The 13,175-nt window shown below is 32.5% G+C and overlaps 1 protein-coding gene across 1 annotated transcript; it reads left to right on the top strand.

The window, feature by feature from the left end:
* Window positions 1-1,554: 1,554 nt before the first annotated feature.
* Window positions 1,555-7,790, top strand: LOC112032862 (serine/threonine-protein kinase SRK2E). The gene is made up of 9 exons (XM_024065628.2): window positions 1,555-2,281; window positions 3,593-3,667; window positions 3,752-3,853; window positions 3,933-3,986; window positions 4,077-4,169; window positions 4,478-4,570; window positions 5,917-6,021; window positions 6,102-6,200; window positions 7,151-7,790. Exons 1-9 carry the CDS (start codon window positions 2,105-2,107, stop codon window positions 7,442-7,444), a joined length of 1,092 nt encoding a protein of 363 aa, XP_023921396.1. The 5' UTR covers window positions 1,555-2,104; the 3' UTR covers window positions 7,445-7,790.
* Window positions 7,791-13,175: the final 5,385 nt, after the last annotated feature.

The raw sequence follows: 13,175 nt of genomic DNA, 5'->3' as shown, positions 1-13,175 counted from the left end.
AGTTTTCCTTTTCTTTTTTCATAAATTTTTTTAAATTATTTTATAAACTAATATTTTAAGGAATCTGTTAACAAAATTCATAATTTATTAAGATAATAAATTGTGATGAATTTATCATTAACACCATTTTGTTTTAGAATAATGTTGAGTCAAGTAACCCATTGCCAAAAAATATATATATATATATATATATATAAAATTTTGTGTTCTTAACTTCTAATACATACAAATCCTCATTTTCACAGACTATGATCAAAAGCTCAAAACCCACCTCATGACTTGCACCCAAAAATCAATGCTAATTTTCCCATCCACCGTATTTGATTGAGTTTAAAAAATCAACAAAAGCACATCTAATAATTTTTGGTCTATTCAATTAAAAAATTTGCATAAAAAATCGTTTTTTAATAGAATAAAAATATAGTTATTTCTTTGATTTAAAATCTAAGACAATTTTAGAACCTTGTATTCAATTATATTGTCTAGTCATCCAATAAAAAAGAACATGAGTTCAAATTCCTCTTCCTCCACTTGTTAAAAAATTAAAAATTAAAAACAAAAAATTAATTCATTAAACATGGGTTTACTTCTAGCTACATGTTACATGTTACAGTCAGATTAGATTTAGTGCACAGAGCATGAGCATCCTAGTCAAATACATTAAAAAAAAATTACACTTTATCACCCTAAACTATATCTTAGATTACACTTTGTACTGTAAACTTTTCGAATGCATATTTTGCACCTTAAACTATAACCCTTGTTATACTTTGCACCTCGATGTTAAGTTTGTCGTTAACTTGGATGGAAAAGTATGACATAATGTAAAATGACCTAATTGCCCCTCTTCTCAATCCATTAAAAACAAAGAAGAAATTACACTTTATCATCCTAAACTATACTCTTAATTACACTTTGCACCCTCAACTTTATATTTTCATCCAAGTTAACAGCAAAATTAACGTCGAGGTGCAAAGTGTAACAAAAGTCATAGTTTAGGGTGCAAAACATGCATTCGAAAAATTTAGAGTGTAAAGTGTAATGTAGAGTATAATTTAGGATGATAAAGTTTAATTTCCTCTAAAAAAACCATTTTAATTTTAAAAAATACGATAATTTTTATATGAGTCCAGTTAATGTGTGCCTTAAGGGCACACGTTAGTAAAGAAAAATTATTAGGTACTCCTAGAGTAGCATAAATGTGTGCTCCTTCCTTTCACATAAATGGTAAATCCCATCATAAATTTAATTAGTAAGATCTACAATTTATGTGAGAAGAGGAAATACACATTTATATTACTTCAGGAGTACACAATAATTTTCCGTTAGTAAATCCCTTTTTAAATTTACAGTGTCAGTTATATAATGATTGTTTCTAATTATTAGATTAAGACATTAATTAAATTGAAATTGAAAGCGAAATCTAAGAAATTTTACGCACTAAGCTAACTAGAATCAACCTTTAAGACAATAAAATAGTAGCATTGGGCAATGGCTTAGTGAAATAATTAAGTAAACAACAAGAATTCTACTACTCCTACTCCTACTCCTACTCCATCATTGTCCACCCAGATTAAAAAATATCTCTTTACCTTCTTCCTTTGCTTTCCTTTTGGATAAATCCACTGAAAGAAATAGATAGAGAAAGCGTGTAGTAGAGTAGAGCTTTTTTGTGTCTTAGAGAGACGGACACAAAACACAAAGCACGCACGCACGCACTCACAGAAAAAAAGGTGAATGAGTTCACGAGCTGATGAGCTCTGTGTGTATGTCTTTCTGCAACAAAAATCTCAGGAAGTGAAAACTCTGTCATCAGTACTCTCACGCCAAGTGTTGAGAGAAAGAGAAGTGGTTGAAATCTTCACGAGCTCCAACACTTCCATACCCATCTTTTGTAGTCTCTTTCTTCTTCACCCACCACCCACTTCCCTCCACCTCATCACCTTCACCACCTCTCTCTCTTTCATCTTAGATTTCTGGGTCCTTTGTACCTCAACCTTTGTTATTGTCACAACAAAAATGATAGTAATGTGAGAGATTTTTATAGCTTCAGTTTCAGCTTCAGCTTCTTTTTAAGTCCTTGTTGTTTCATAGTTTGAGAGAGATGGATCGGACAGCAGTCACAGTGGGGCCAGGAATGGACTTGCCGATCATGCACGATAGTGATAGGTACGAGCTGGTAAGAGATATTGGGTCAGGAAATTTCGGAGTGGCAAGGCTTATGAGAGACAAGCAGACTGATGAGCTTGTTGCAGTCAAGTACATCGAGAGAGGTGAGAAGGTTAGTCTCTAAATTTCACTTTCTTTTTTAACTTTTTCGTTAATGGGTGCTTGAATTTAAGCTCAGTTTGATTATTGGGTTGAGAAATTTGAGTGCTTTGTTATTATTTGGTGTATTTCATTTTGAGTTTTGAAGAAGTTGAGAGTGCTTTATTGGGTTCCATGGTAGTTGAAGTTAAGCACGTTTCTTTTAGAGGATATTGTGTGAATTTTGGATTCTTCATATTGCTTAAATTTATTTATAATTATTTCAATTTGTTTCCGTTTGCATTCTTGTGGAATAAAAATGGTTTGTTGGTTTTTGAGGATTAATGTGTTTCTTAATTCTCTTGTGTGATTTTGAACGGAGTTAGGATCAAAATTATTGCTATTGCTAGCTGTTTGAGGATTGTTGTGTGTGTGTGTGTGTGTGTGTGTGTGTATGGGGGGTTAAATTTGCCAGGGATTATGCCCAAATATGTGCTTTTATTTAAATTTCACCTTGTTGGGTGTTTGTGCTGAGTTTTATGCATATTTGATTTTTAAGGATCAACGGAATTTTTAAAAAGATTTTGCAGTCTTTTCTTTATGAAGTTTAGTCGTAGGGTCGATGTGTAAATTTGTTGAAATCGATTGTCTCTTTGGTTAATAAGATTTTGTGGGAAGGGGAAGAAAATATGGTACTTTGACAACTTAAAGACGATATAACATCTACCCTCCATTTGGTTGTTGAGTGATGTATAGTTCTTGTTAATTTGCTAATCAAATTTAGTGAAATGCACATCAACAAGACGGTAATTGTGTTAGATTATGGATATTGTCTGGATTCTCAGAGCTGAACTGGTAAAATTTAAATTTTAAGATTTTAGTTTCATGTCTCCCTGCTACATCCATGCATGTTGGTTCTTTTGTGGTCTCTAATTCGGGATTGAATTTTCACACTTTTAAGAGTTGGACTAAATAAAAAAATGCATATATTGGTAACATCTATATTTTCGCATTGGTTGTTTAATTCCTGAATACTAGAAACTGTTATTAATATGGCACATTAAGGAATTTAGACAATATTAGAAAATTATTTTTTTGTTTGAGTTTCATCAATTGTGCAAACCTCCTTAGGCAGTGTTGTTCAAGTTGTATGCTAGTCACCTAGCATAAAGTTTTTAATTTTTTGGTTGGTGAGTTACATATACACCGTGGATTTTGAACACATGACATCACCCTTCATCCCATTACTATAGGAGGAGGAAATGCCAGTTGAGCTATTGCTCATTGGTGTAGCCTCACATAAATTTATAATAGTTATGAACTAGCTTTTATATTGTGTTAACAGATAGATGAGAATGTACAGAGGGAAATTATAAACCACAGGTCATTAAGGCATCCCAACATTGTCAGATTCAAAGAGGTCTGTTCAATTCCACTATATTATCATCTGTTCTCCCCAGGGAGTATTCTGAAAGTTAGTAACATTATGATGGTGCAATTATAGGTCATATTAACACCAACCCATCTTGCTATTGTGATGGAATATGCATCTGGAGGAGAGCTCTTTGAACGGATATGCAATGCTGGGCGATTTAGTGAGGATGAGGTTCTTATCCAGCGTGTTGATTTTGCTTCTGAATGCACCTGGGTTTATTTTTTTAAATGTACTATGTCTTGGGTTGCAGGCACGCTTCTTCTTCCAGCAACTTATATCAGGAGTTAGCTATTGTCATGCCATGGTATGTGAATTAAATTTTCTATTTATAATGCAGTCTTAAATAATACTACTGTGTCTAAATTGGACTCCTTTCTCTGCATCTCTTATAAAGCAAGTATGCCATCGTGACTTGAAATTAGAGAATACATTGTTGGATGGAAGTCCGGCTCCTCGTTTAAAGATTTGTGATTTTGGGTACTCCAAGGTAATAATTTTCTTTTCTTGTTGTTGCCTTTATTTGTACATCTCTGGTGTGTTTTTGTGATTTGGAATCTCTGGTCTTTGCATTTGAAACTTACAGAAGCACACCATAGGCTGGTATTGATACATTTCCTGTGGTTTTTTCCTGCTAGTGAGTAGTGATTTCATTAAGATATATTTGCCACCTTTGAACAATATGGTGGTTTGATGTATAGGGATTGGTTTCTCTTCGAATGTGCTATACCTTTTTTTTTGGTTGCATCATTGGTTGTCAAATGTGCATTTTTTTTTATTTTTGTCTTCTTTTCTTAGTCCTCAGTGCTGCATTCACAACCAAAATCAACAGTTGGCACCCCTGCATATATTGCTCCTGAAGTGTTACTTAAGAAAGAATATGACGGCAAGGTAATATAATTTCTCATTGACATGAATTGTTCTATTTAAAATGTTGAATCTCATTCAATGTTCCATCATTATATTGTTTGTCAGGTATTCTAGTTCTTTCTGAATGTACTCATTTATAACTTGATTATCATGGCTTATCCAAATTTGCATTGTCATTCTGCAACCATATGCCTTGGCATCATGTGACAACGATAATATAAGGTTAATCTGTTTGTATCTCAGTCTTCAGCGCTATAAAATTCAAAGCTTTGAGTTACTTTAACCACATTATAATAATTTCATGAATGATAGGATCAAACTTTAACACTGAAGGCCTTAACAACTGCAGTTGCAATTATGAAAATTACAACTAGGTTCACCTTGGCAAATTTCAAAGCCATGACTATGGGTGACTAACTCCAACAGTCAGATGAAGTGGCCTTTGTTTTGGCAATTGGCTACTTTTTTTGTTTGAAAAAGAAAAAAAAAAGAAAGAAAAGGTTTTGATTGTTAAGTCAAGAGTTTACCAGGCTTTCTAAAGTTCAATTGCTTTCAGTGCCCAATTTAGATACGACTACGGGAAAGTAATTCCAAATTTTTTTTGTTCTCATCATAAGAGCTAGTACCTATCATCATTGCAGAAACACGCACAAACACTCATAAACAAAAAACCTGGACAAAAACGAAACCAATATTTTTGCTTTAAAATTGTATTCATTGTCATTTCATTTGCACTCAATATATGCTGTCTCCAGAAGACATGGGGTGGGGCCCATGGATTGTTTGAAGTACACTGGTAAAGTAATGCGTCACCAAAATTTGATGCATGAGAGAAGAGTTTTATATTTGATCTATTAAAATTTGACAATTGAGACAAGTTTTAAAGTTTATGTAGCAGGGGAGGTGGACAATAGGGCTGCTGACAAAGAACCTTCAACCGTAGAATACCTTTGGCATATTTTCTTCTGAAAATGTCAGTGATGAATTGATTAATTTAATAGTGTGTTTGGCTTTTGCTTATTTCCGGTACCTTATTTGTACAGTGTTTACTTTATCAAAAGATAGGTTTTTTGGTAACTTTTGTGTTAAAAGTGATACAAAAATTGAAAGCTAATTTATTTCAAAAAAGCTAAAAGTTAGATTATTTGCAAAAAATAAGACTAAATAAAAAAGCAAAAAAAATTTAAGCAATACCCAAATGCACACTAATGTGATGTTGTGATTGTCTTCCTAACAAAATAACTGGATAAATATCATGTAATACTACATAATTAATGGATGAAGTATATCTATTTTACCTTGCTCTCTCTTGCATTCGAAATAACAGTTTAATATAGTTTACTAATATCTTGCTTCATTAAATTCAGATTGCAGATGTGTGGTCTTGTGGGGTAACCTTATATGTCATGTTGGTGGGTGCATACCCTTTCGAGGACCCTGAGGAGCCTAAAAACTTCCGAAAAACTATTCATGTAATTTATCGAACCTTGTCATCAGTGATTGTATTAGCTCCACTGAAATGCTTGACTAAAATAATTGGATGTCTTTGCAGCGCATTTTGAAAGTCCAGTACTCCATTCCCGACTATGTTCATATCTCTCCTGAGTGCCGTCATTTGATCTCAAGGATATTTGTAGCTGACCCTGCAAAGGTCTGCGCACTTTCCAAGTACATGAGAAATTATATATGTTGCTTTCTGTGGTACAATTGCTACTAGTCCTCTCCTTCTGTCATTGTTACACATGTATGTCATTTGATATTAGATTTAGTTGTTAGTATATAATTCAAGAAAAGTTATAGTGTGTTTATTTCTTGCTTGTCCTCTCCCTTGGTATGTTTGTCAAACATTAAATAGGTTCAAAGTGAAGATCTTCAATACAATTGGCATGCATAAGCATGTACACAAAACACATACCTAATTCTGCCTTCACACTGAAGAATTTAAAAGATGCAGAGTGGCTACCAATCATTTCATAGGCCATTGGCCCAACTGGTTCTCCCAGCTGTTTGTGTAGAGTTAATGTAGTATATAATACAATGTGAAGTTAGCAGTGTTACCACAATGTTTTAAGCATTTATAAAAGTTGATTTTTTTTATTCAAAAGTGAGGGTGTAGAAGTGATATTATTTCTCACTTTTAAAGGATGCATTTATCTCCACCCACTAGGATTTTTGACCCTTCCCTCTCTTGCTTCTTCTTCATTTTTCTCCCCATGCTTCAATTACTAATAAGTTTATGATTTAACAAAAAAGAATTTATTATTGTTATAGGGTAGAAAAAATTGGGGTAATTCTAAATGTTCACTACCCCGACATGGGATCATCAATCATTGATGAAGTTGCATCATGCATGAGTGTGGGAGTCGAGCCATCACGGATGCTCGTAATTCTAGAGTAACTAACTGTAGTCTATACTCGTGCTTCTGATTCTTTATTTAATTGCAATACTTATCCATATTATCATATTTCGAGTATAGGCTGCTTTTCTATATGATAACTATATTCCTTTCAGCTTTGTTAATCTTTGTGCTTTATATTCTGTACCACGCTGTCCCTGATTGACTTTCTAATTTGAGTTCCCATGAATTCACTTGGGAACAGAGGATAAGTATTCCTGAGATAAGGAACCATGAGTGGTTTTTAAAGAACCTTCCGGCAGATCTCATGGATGAAAGGACAATGAATAATCAGTTTGAAGAGCCTGATCAACCCATGCAAAGCATTGATGAAATCATGCAGATAATTGCTGAGGCTACCATTCCTGCTGCTGGGACCCCCAGTCTCAACCAGTATCTGACTGGCAGCTTGGACATTGATGATGACATGGAGGAGGATCTGGAGACTGATCCTGACCTTGACATTGATAGCAGTGGAGAGATAGTCTATGCAATGTAATGGGGTCAATTTTCTGCCGTGGTTGAGGCAGGTGAGCTTGGAAGGGCCATTTCCTTAATGGAGTTAATATTCATCTACTGGGTTTTGTTTTATGCGGGTGTGAAAGATTAGAGGGAAAAACTTTTACACCTTTGCGATGGAGGATTCTATGGATTAAAATTTGTACATGTCAATGTGAAACTGTTCCTCTTGTTTCTGTTCTGTGTATCACCTTTTCTAGTGATGTATATGTACCTCAAATTTGTAATTTTATGCTTTTCCACTTTCCAAGTGGAATGTGTATGGCACTGTTTAACACTCTTAAGAAAGTAATATGTCAATATATGCCAGTTCTTAGGTTTTGTTAGACGAATTTGTTTTTGTTTGGTTTATTTTGTCTGGAAAATAAGCGCTATAATCTGTAAGCAGTAGGAGATTGGTTTAATATATTTCTCAAGGAGTCGAGCTCAAGTGAGAAATGCATGCGTGTTAACACCACCTCTATTGATTCAAAATCAACTAGATTAGCAAAATTACTCAGCAAGGAAATGGGTCATACTTGCAGTTGCATTTAACCCCCGACTAAAAAGCCAACACCCCCATATGTAAAAACTCTTGTGGTCTGTTTAGATGCCCAAATTTGGCCATGGATTTGGATTTGGACTTTGTTTGAGACCTACAAATCCGTTGATTTGAAAATTCTGGAAAATCTTCCCACAAATCACTTCTTGTCCATCCTTCCTCAAGCTGCAATAACGCTTAAGCTGAAACCACATTGACATTGAAGTTTGTCTCTTTTAAGTTTGTGGCTTAGTCTCCATTTTTTTTTTTTGGTTTATATTTGGGCTGTGTGGGTTTCGCTTGGATTTGTCTACCTGGGTCTGTATCTATTGGTAAAGCTGGGACTTGGGAATGGCAATGCTGTTGAGATTTTTAATTTTTTTGCTATTATATAAGAGGTTTAGCGAACTGGGTTGGTCTAGTTTTGTTAAGGAATTGTTGGATTTTTTAAATGTTTTTAGAGTTCAATGTTGGACTAATTGAAAATGCAAATAAAGTGTTTGATGAAATGACTTTGTGAGCGCTGTGTGATTTAATGACTGAGATGACTTTGATATCTTTCTCCATTTACTATGGTTACTAGGTCCTTGGAAGTATTTTGCTTGTCCAAGCTAGGTAGCAGTTTGTGTTTTGGCTGAGCTGTGTATGATATTTTTACTTCGATTATATATTTTCTTTACATGAAAATTTTACTTCTGTCTTTTGAGCTTTTGTAAGATCATGTACTTTTTGAAAAATTTTCCTGTATTTTCCATATCATGTTTCTAATAGCATATTTTCAAAAGTGAAAAAATACAATTGAGTTGAGCGTTTAGTAGTATTATGTGTTTTCAAGAAAGAAAAAAAAAGAAAAAAGAAAGAAAAAGTATTTTGTGTCTTGTCAACATCATGTAGGTCCCACAAATTTCAAGACAATTGCAATAATGCCACTCAAAACTATTATCGAAAACTGTTCTTGAAATGTTTCCAAAATACAATGTCTAAACACTCTAAATTGAGAACAATAACTCAAAACACTCTTTGTTAAACTTTCCTACCAAACTTTTTTTTTGTAACATTGTTTTAACTTTCTGACTGAACAAACCCTTTATCACTTTAAAAGAGAAACAAAATATATTAGTAACAAAACTGTTTAATCAGCTAGATTCTAAAAGCAAAATTTAGAGTTTAAAATTTGTATCTTCTAATAAGAGAGTTTACTATTATATCTCTATAGGCATTGTTTGATCACTGTAATAAAATAAAATAAAATACAAAACAACTATAAATAATTCTTCATGTGCAAATATTTCTACTAGTTCAGAGGCTCTTGTTACAGTGAGAGAATGTAGTCTTGAAAAACAATAAATGGCCATGGGAAAGCGAGGTTGTAATTTCTTGCAGCCTCTTAACTATTACTATTTCCAATTTAGCAAAGCATGGAGATTGGAGATTCCAATCTTTTTCATCTTTAACAATCAAATGCTCTGTCAGTATTATCCTAGAGCTGGGCTTCAATCAGTCTATGTTTGAAGGTGACTCGGAGGTTATAATCAAAGCCCTCAATGCCGAAGAATTTTCTTTAGCTAGTGTTGGTCACATTATTAAAGACATTTGGTCTATGTCTGGTTTGCTACAAACCAAGTCCTTCTCTTTTGTAAGGAGGCAGGGTAACTCAGTTGCCCATGTTTTAGCTCAGAGAGCAAGGTTTTCCTTTCCTGTACTAGTCTGGATGGAGAATGTTCCACTTGACATTTATCGTTTTGTATTTCTGATTTCAATTAGTATAATAAATTGTTGACAAGTTCGGATTCTAAGAAAAAAAAAAAAAAAAAAAAAAAAAAACAATCAAATGCTCCAATTCATTGCTGTCTTATATTCTAATAAATTTCAAATTGTGTAAGCTCCAAAAAAATGTGGCTGTCAAAAGAGTTATCAAATTCATACGCCCAAAAACTCCTAAACTCTCAAGATTCTTAAGATTTAGATGTTCCGCTGTACCCTTCCATATGCACTTTAGTTCAAGTTGACTATACAAGTTGATCTCACTCAAACTTGATAGCAACACATTTTGTTGTTTTCTATTAAAGAGCCCTTTGAGATTAAACACTTCTTGCAATCCTTCACCATAACTAATATCTAATTTTTCCAAACTTAATAGACTTTGCATCAAAATGACAGAACCTCAATCCCAATCTTCCGCATACAAGAGCTGTAATTTCTGAAAAGTATATACCAATTTCATTAAATTGGCTATTTTTAAATATATCTTTAAATAATATATTTTAAGAAATGCTGCACAACTTTTAACAAAAAAAGGAGTTCCAAATTGCAATATATATACAGTACCTAATAATATATACAAGGGTCCAGTTAATGTATATCCTCATGACATACATTAATTATTCAATTTAGAAAATTTTTATAAAAAATTAAAAAAGTTGTCAAAATATCCAATGAACCCCACACACGACCATATTTCAATATGTATCCCACAAATCAATTTACCAATATTAAGAAATACCTTTCTCCCATTGTTAAATTTAGGATTCTACTAGTTGTAGGAGCTCCTTATTCATGACACAAAATTATCAAATATCCACACAAATAAAAACATCAACATTAAAAAAATTTGCTAACGTAAAATATTTAAAGAGGAAAAGAACGAACACAAAACAAGTATTTGTCACTAATTTAAAAATTTTAAATATATAGCAAGTAAAAAAAAAAAAAGTACCATCCAAGAGATTACCGGCAAATAGCATTTTTTTTTTTTTACACGTCCAAGGGTGATTCAAAAAATCTCTCTCTCTCTCTCTCTCTCTCTCTCTCTCTATATGTATATATATTTGCAAAAACATATTAAAAAATACGGAATATTAGAGGAAATCCAAATCACACATGCCAGTATATGAATGCACAAATACTCACAGACAACATAAACAAAAGCCTTATCCCCTTTCTTTCTTTCTATTTTTTCTCTTATCCCCTTTCTTAATGTTCTTTTAGCACCCAAATAGAATTTTTTGGGTATCATTTCTCTGCAAAGTAGAAGAATATAATGAAAGCCTCATGAAATATTAAGCAAATAGACATTTAGAAAGTAAAAATCAATTTGAAAAATAAAACAAATAGGAAAGTGAAAAAAAAAAAAAATTTGTGGACATTAAACATTTTGGGATGAAACTCATGAGAAAGGCATTTAAACCTCATGAGAAAAGCATTTAAAACTCATGAGAAAAGCAAATAAAAGCAGTAAACAATTAATAATAATAAAAAAGGAAAGTATTTTCTCTTAGCTTACTACTTGCCTTTCATTTTTAACAAATAAAATTAAACAAATGTATTTTCATGTTCCCTTTTTCTATTGCTAATTAATCTAAATCCATTTTTAAATCTTTTAATGGCACAAAACTTTTTTTTTTTTTTTTGAGGAAAGAATGGCACAAAACATCGCTTAACAAATTTTAAGTAACTCCAAACCCAACTACCCAACAGTATCATATATCAAGCCAAGACCCTTGTAGGCTAGTAGCTCCACTTGCTAGCAACTCTTGCTATTTATACAAAGGCATTTAGGATTCACATCCCTCCACCGCCTAATTATCAATGTATCAAAAAAGAAAAATCACATATTAATGAAATTTTATTTGCTTTAATCTAGAATTATCTGTATCTGTGTCACCATCAACCAACACCACCTTCTAAACTTACAGAATAAGGTTCCAAGTGCCTTCATGTTTGAGTAGAGTGGTTCAATGATGATAGAACAATTAGACGGTAATTAGTAATGGTGTGAACTAATGTAATAATTTAGTATATGTAATGTAAAAAAAATAAGTGCTAGGATATTACAAGTACAACCAGGACATTTAAATTAAGACCCTGCTTGTAAGATGGGTTAGATTCGTATTTGAGAGAATGGTGAAGAAGAAATGTTATAGTAAGAAGATGGGAGAGGATGTTATGTTAGAATTTATAGAAGTGGAGACGTGGATAAAGATTGGAATGATTGGTTGTGATCCTTTGGGAGGTTTTGCTGGGTTCAGATGAAGCAGGGGGCTATATAGTAAAACGAAAGTGGTGAAAATCTCACTTCAAGTCACTATTCACTATTCGTAAAAAAAGTCATCATTCACTAGAATAACCTTGATAATAATATAATGCACTAATTTTTCACAACTTGGTCCATGTTTTTTCAATTTCAACGATGAGTCATGAGTGTATACATTTGAAACATGATATATCATTTTCATTTTCTTTTTCTTTTTTTTTTTCTTTTTTTTTGGGTAAGATGGACAAGACTTTCATTAAAAACTAAAGAGCAGAAGAAAGTGTAAGCGATTTGAGGACACTCTGGTAGAGTCTAAACTAAGTAATAACGAAATATCTCCTCGGAGTTCTAAGGAAACAACAAAATCCCGGGAAAGCAAAGCTCCCAGTAGCAATGCTTGATTTGAAGTTTTGAACCATTGGTATTTTCCTTAGGCCGACCTTCCAATCACTAATATACTGTGTGAATGGCCTTCATGCTTCTTTAGAAGATCCACAACCAACTTCGCATCAAGTTCAATGATCAGTATATCATCTTTGTTTGAACATACAATTGAACACTATAAACATATGGTAGTTTGTCACCAGCTCTTTATTTTTTCTAGTCAAATAAGTTAGAAAAACTAAATTATACTAACTTGGAAAGAGAATTATAACCAATAATAGTACAGTACATCTAAATCAGAAACTCAATAATTAATAATAATTATTATGATTTTGTTAAAAACTGTAATAATTTATGATAAATTATGATAAGTATCACAAGATAAATATCAAAATATCACATGATAAATATCACAAGATATATATCAAAATAACACAAGCTTATGAGTTATGAATGATGCATGTCTTTATTCATTTCTTGATAGGAACTCTTTTGTAAATCTATGCATGGGTTTAAAATATTAGCCCTATAAATTTGTGGTTTTAAAAACATTTGAATCAATTCATGCATAAATTCTAATTTATTTTTAGCATTAAAACTTAATTTTTCTATTTTAAAAACCACTTTTCAAAAATACCTAATTATTTATTCTAAAAGTTATTTTAATAAAATATTCATTTTTCATTCTCAAAATCACTTTTTTTAAACTTCTACACCACTCACACATGCATACACACCAACCAAGTGAATTAAGAAATAAGTAAAATATACTTC

This window comes from Quercus suber, unplaced genomic scaffold, assembly GCF_002906115.3.
Source record: "Quercus suber isolate HL8 unplaced genomic scaffold, Cork oak 2.0 scaffold_382, whole genome shotgun sequence".
Classification (NCBI taxonomy): Eukaryota; Viridiplantae; Streptophyta; class Magnoliopsida; order Fagales; family Fagaceae; genus Quercus; species Quercus suber.
This window is presented reverse-complemented; position numbering and strand designations above follow the sequence as displayed.